Source organism: Podarcis pityusensis (genome assembly GCF_964106645.2).
Source record: "Podarcis pityusensis genome assembly, chromosome: 4".
In the NCBI taxonomy this organism is placed as follows: Eukaryota; Metazoa; Chordata; class Lepidosauria; order Squamata; family Lacertidae; genus Podarcis; species Podarcis pityusensis.
In genome coordinates this window covers 60,257,236-60,263,420 of record NC_138027.1, presented here as the reverse complement: position 1 = coordinate 60,263,420, position 6,185 = coordinate 60,257,236, and the positions used below count along the sequence as shown (strand labels likewise).

Genomic DNA, 6,185 nt, shown 5'->3' with positions numbered 1-6,185 from the left:
ATTGATACCTTGCAATAGGTTGGCAAGGATTTCTGACTCCCAAGTTTCATAACAGCACGAACAAATTAAGACCTCCTCACTAAATTAGACTGCTCAAGTAAGGAAATCTTGGGGCTACCAGGAATAGGATTTTTGTATGGAAGGACTGTGAGTTCAGCTCAGTTATGATACTCAAAACAAATCCCTGTGCTCAGCTGCTGAAGGAGCAGCCCTTTAATAGGTTATTGTGTTGTTTAATCAGTGAAATGCCTCTTTAGCTACGATAACTGTAGCAAAAACAGCAGAGAAAGCCTTCACTCTGAGCATGCTCTCTTCTTTCTTTGGCTTGTAGTCAAAGACAAATTGGCACAAATGGCACAATCCTAGACTAGTTCAACATTCCTTCAGGAAAGTGAAAATTCAAATTGCCTTTGAATTAGGATAAATCTAGGTAGAGCTTAGATTTTGAATTGCAATGTTATTAAAAGTGGATTGTTGAGGAAGGAAAAAAACTTTTCTAATTGATACTTTGAAAAAACAGAGGTCAGTGATGCATAATTTCATTAGCAGTTAGCTGTGTCTTGTGGAATCATGCGGTAATTATCTCATACTTACAATGTAGCACTAGGTTAAAACCTACCTTGAAATTTTCCGCGTTTCCATGGGAATACAGTCAGAGTATATGCAGCTGTGTCACCAGGTTCTACGGTGAGAATTGGGTCACCACTGACAATTGGAAGATCTGAAGATACCTAGTATGACAAAAAAGCAGCAGCAAAAGCAACAAAGGCAAAGGCAGCACTGTCAAGATAATGTCGAAAACGTAGCTCTTAGCAGTGAGTTCAAGTACAAATATTACTACATTTCTCTTAATCTTTCCTACAGTGCTTAATTGACTATAGAATGAAGGGAACACTTTCTGCTGTGCTCTTTCAAATGTATCAGAGTTAAAATTTGGTACTATTAATCAAGTGAAGGTACATTAACTCCTTGAAAGATTCCTTCTGACCAGCTACTGAAAATCAGGACCTCTGTTTTGTGCCACGTTCACTAAACACTTAGCCTGCCATTTTACACAAATTCACCCCTGCCTATCTCCTAGATGTGCTGGCCAGGGTGGGAGGTAGGGATGAGTAATATATTTATTTTCACCCGAGCATTCTTTGAGTGTAGGGATGGAGGGAATCCTGTCCATTGAAACAAATGTTATAGGCAATTACCCACACCAGCTCCTGGTTGGCATAGGTAATAAGCCCAATCCCATTTCCTATCACAGCAATAAAGAGACTTTGGATCCAGCAGATCCAAGGCTGTTTCTGCCCCATCATCATCTTGTCTCTAGAATACACCTTTTGAGGCCTACCACTGGCAATGGAACCATCTATGGAGCTTTCTGCCTTGACAACAGATGCCACCACCAGCACAGAGGCATCTCTGCCCCATCCTAACCCCCTGTGGATACGGGGAAGGGGAGTGATGGTTAACTCTTCATCTAAGGAGCTATGTTAACAAGGCAATTCTGCCTAAGAAGGAAACATGAGATGAAATGCAGGGGAAATGTGCTGGAGTGAGATTGAGTAAAGTAAAGTAAAGTAAAGTAAAGATAAACCAATCAGATACTAGGGTGGTATCTACCTGGGAATAGGAACAATGCTCAACCATTAATCTCAGATTTCATTAAGGCTCTAGTGTGGTTAAATATCAACAATACATTTAACTATATTTAAAGCATTAGGGGGATTGAATATTTGTGCATATCTCCTCTGCTTTTCACACAGCTACTGACAAGAGGAGAAACCAGTGCCTGCTTCTTTTAGCAGACAGCAATAAGGAAAGGAGCCAAATTCTCCCAGGCTCAGCTGAGAGCTGCTGTTGACAACATGGGGCCTTCACCTCACCACTGGCATCAGCTGCGCACAGAGAAGGAAAAATTAAATATAAAAATAGTTTGAGGGATTTTTTAAAAGTATATATATTGCTTCACAATATTTTCTAGAATTTTTAAACCAACGAAAACATTGTGTATGCTGATTAAAAAAATTTCAGGGTGTGTATAATATCACCAGCTCTGAACAGATTAGAGGAAAAGAAGAGATTAACAACTGACTATTGCTAAATGAGCAATCTAAAACAGGGAGGAGAAATTTGGGCTAGTCCTGGCCTATGGAGTCTTTCAATGCAGCCAACAGCCTCCACCTCTGCCCTACCAATAATCACCTCTGCACCCCACAAGGCTGGTTCAAATCCCTCCTCTCCAGCAGGGAATAGAGATGGAAGAGAAGTTTTATTTGGTTCACAATGTATAGGGGAACCTACCTACTTTGTGATTTCTGAAGCAACAGAAGAACTGAAGCAGAACCATCCTTCAAAATTCAAACTTGTCTGAATTTCGCAGTGCTCTTCTCTACCCAAGTAATATGCACAAAAATGCATGTGCTAGGGTGTGCATAAAAGTATGTATCTTAATGGAAATAACATGCATTACAGTGGAATTGCATCTTATGCAGGAGTTAGCAAGTGAAGCAAAAAAACTCTTAATCAAGAAAATCTGAATAAGTGATCTATATATATATATATATTCTTCATAAATAAGTAATAAGTAATAACAGAATAAGGATTCTATTTCACAACCTGTTTTTAATGGCTCCGGCATCACACACAAACTTAATTTCATAGGGCACACATTCTGTCTAGCAAAAGTGCTGAGGCAGGCTCTTAAAGACTCCTTCACATACATACAAAGTTGTGTGGAAGCCACTTAACCCTGGCACTATACCACAAGGGTCTAATATTATAATTTGTACGAGAGCCAGTGTGGTGTCTTCTCAGCCTAACCTCTCTCTCAGGGTTACTGTGAGGATACATTGGAAGGGTGGTGGAATCATTACACCATGCTGAGCTTCTTGAGCAAAAGGTCGGATATAAATGTATTTTTATAATAATAATAAATTTATATCCTTCTCCAAGCACTTAGAGCAGCTTGTGTCAAAGAAAGCACAATATAATTATCACAAAACTGCACATTAAGACAATGCAACAAAAGAAAACAATGAAAAAGAGCAAGCAATATAAAAACATCAGTAAAAAATGCTTGGTGAACATGTGAATGCATAGAACAGCTACTGTTCATATTAACCTGCTGGAGATCTGGGAATGAGAGTGCATGAAATATATTTTAAGGGGGTGGGGCACATATTTTAACTTTACACGAGGATGCTTTGATCTCTGGTGAGTTCTTCAGAGGATTGTCCCTCATTCTGTAGAGAAGATTGGGGACCTTAGTTGAGGACTATGCCAGCATCTCAAATGTCAACAGGCCAAAAGGCATGGTTTCCAGACAGGATGAAATGTATATATCAGTTGTTTTTATTAATTCACCACAAAAATAAAAGAGTTAGGAGAACAGGAAGAAGTAGGGAAACAGATGTGCCAGATCTTTAAAAGTTCGCTTTATGGTGAAGTACAGGTAAGAAAATGAAAGAATAACAACAGAATGATAATGGTATATGAAAAAGCAAGGGTACAAGGTAGGGACATTTTTCATTCCATTCCAGTAGTTCTTGCTTTATTTGTTAAATAATTTCACTTCTTTTAAAAGAAGTGACACAATTTGTCACTTCTTTTAAATAATCTGCAACCACTTCCTCTTTCGAGTGGGCATTTACAACCTTCTGGACCCAGCTGGATATTTCTTCCCTGCTAGATTTAATAAGCCATGAAGATCAAGGGTTCAACATACAAGTGGTTAGTCCTCCAGGTTAAACTGTTGTCATAACAGAATCTCACTGAAGCTTTCCATTGTTGCTGGCTATCCACTAATTAATTATTTTCACTGCAAGTGTGTACATATATGTGAGTAGCAAACCTGTGAACCAGAGGTCCAATAATTTTTTACCTTCATTTAACAAATGTTTTTCATAACTATTTTTCATTACTAGGAAGACTTCAAATCTTCAATCATCTCTATTTTCCCTGCAAATCATACTTTATATCACCAAAATATGTAAAGGTTTAAAAGTATATAATTCACAGAATTTAATTTTATAAACTACTGCTGGAAATAGCCACCCTGCAAAGAGTTTGTTGTACCATTTGAGAATTACGTGAACTTATTCCATACAGATCAGGTGCATTGTAGTTTGTTTGTAACCTTAGGAACATATGCATGACATAATTAACTTTTTAATGAAATGGCAGTAGTATTAAATTAATGGCTTCATATATCTCATAAAAAAGAGCATGAATGCCAATATAAAATCCAAAATATTAAGACGGCTATAAATTGTTACAGCTTGCTAGCTATACAAAGTGTGCCTCTAACATGCTATTACCACAAAGTTTTAAAATGTCAAAATAAAAGGGGAAATTTTCATTGTGTGCTCTATTTGCATTTCTAGCATGCCAAATTTGATGAATCTGGATAAGGAGCACATGTTATATTTTAACAGATGTCATCACATATTATATACCTAATAAAAATATAAAAATGAAACAGGAGTGAAGGGGAAATTATTTAAAGTGTTTTGTTGGAAGAGGCACTCTTGGATGAAACTGATTTTCTAGATCCATTTGAATCAGGGTTTAGGCCTGGTTTTAGTCGCCCTATATGATGACCTGTGTTGGGAGAGAGAGGGGGAAATGTGTCCTGTTAATTCTCCTTGACCTCTCCACAGTTTTCAATACCATCAACCATAGTATCCTTCTGGAGTGGCTGCTCCGATTTAGGGGTGAGTGGCACCACTTTGTGGTGTTCTCATCCTACTTGGATAGTCATTTCCAAAGGGTGATGCTTGGGGAGTGCTCTTTAGCCCCATGGAGGCTTCAATGTAGGGTTCCTCAGGGTATGATTTCATCCCCCATACTGTTAAGCATGGTTCACAGAACAAAATCAAAATATAAAACCACAACCACGGGATCATCTTCTGAGGCCTTTCTATGTGTGCCTCCTCCTTGAGAGGTGTGGAGGGTGGCAACACAAGAGCAGGCCTTCTCTGCAGTGGCTCCCTGTCTGTGGAATGTACTCCCCAGGAAAGCTTGCCTAGCGCCTTCATTATACACTTTTAGGAGCCAGGCAAAAACGTTCCTTTTCAACCAGGCCTTTGGCTGATTTGATTGACATCCTATGCCCTTTTAAAATGTGGGTGAACCACCCTGAGACCTCTGGGTAGAGGGCGGTATATTAATTAATTAATTAATTAATTAAACAAACAAACAAAGAACCTGCTACTATGGAGAATGGAGGACCAGGCCATGTGGCAAAAGAGCAGCATCTGAACACCACCAACTGGTTTAAATTAACTAGCCATATCATTGGCTGAAGGTCTCTAGTGTATCTCAATTTGTTGTGGAAAAACTGGTGCTTACAATTCACTTGTAATACTTCACTGAATTAAAGTAATGGTGGAAGTATTTTTTTTAAAAAAAATTAACACTGGGCAGGGGGAAACCATCAGGAACAATTTAAACATCACTCATTTTTAGTACCGTATTTTTTGCTCTATAAGACTCACTTTTTCCCTCCTAAAAAGTAAGGGGAAATGTGTGTGCGTCTTATGGAGCGAATGCAGGCTGCACAACTATCACAGAAGCCAGAACAGCAAGAGGGATTGTGGGTTTCACTGTGCAGCAATCCCTCTTGCTGTTCTGGCTTCTGAGATTCAGAATATTTTTTTCCTTGTTTCCCTCCTCCAAAAACTAGGTGCGTCTTGTGGTATGGTGCGTCTTATAGAGCGAAAAATACGGTAATTTTGCAGTGGTAAACCTTTCCAATATGAATATGACATTTTCAAATGAAGGGAGGACAAGATGACTCTGGTATCATCTGCCACTCAGATAGCCTTCATAATGATGAGTGGGATAGCAAATGTTCTAGTAAATCATAACAATACATGCATTAGGCAGAGAACTGCTGTTACTTTCACTCAAATTTGTATTCAAACCTGCACAATTTTACCTTGTAGTGCAATTCCTCATTGGTAAAATTGGGTACCATTATGAGCTTCTGTGTAATCTCTCTAACTCGGCACTCTATCGCAAGATAATCCAGCGCCAGAGGTTTTGTTGCAATCCCCTTCAGAACAAAGACATGATCTGTGCCATCTGCTTCATTTTGCAAAATGAGTTTCCCCTATGATAGTGAAAGAAATGAACATTCAGCGGGGTGCAAATATTTCTGCAAAACTTCAGAGTCCACTCGAAATGAGACC

The 6,185-nt window shown here is 38.8% G+C and overlaps 1 protein-coding gene across 1 annotated transcript in view; it reads right to left on the bottom strand.

Moving 5' to 3' along the window:
* The window catches only part of CFAP47 (cilia and flagella associated protein 47), a 189,891-nt gene that overhangs the window by 87,508 nt on the left and 96,198 nt on the right, over positions 1 to 6,185 (bottom strand). The window contains exons 48-49 of the mRNA XM_081003912.1: positions 5,933 to 6,106; positions 616 to 731 (exon numbers count right to left, since the gene is read on the bottom strand). Of these exons, the coding sequence (XP_080860038.1) occupies positions 616 to 731; positions 5,933 to 6,106 (290 nt within the window). The remainder of the gene's footprint in view (positions 1 to 615; positions 732 to 5,932; positions 6,107 to 6,185) is intronic.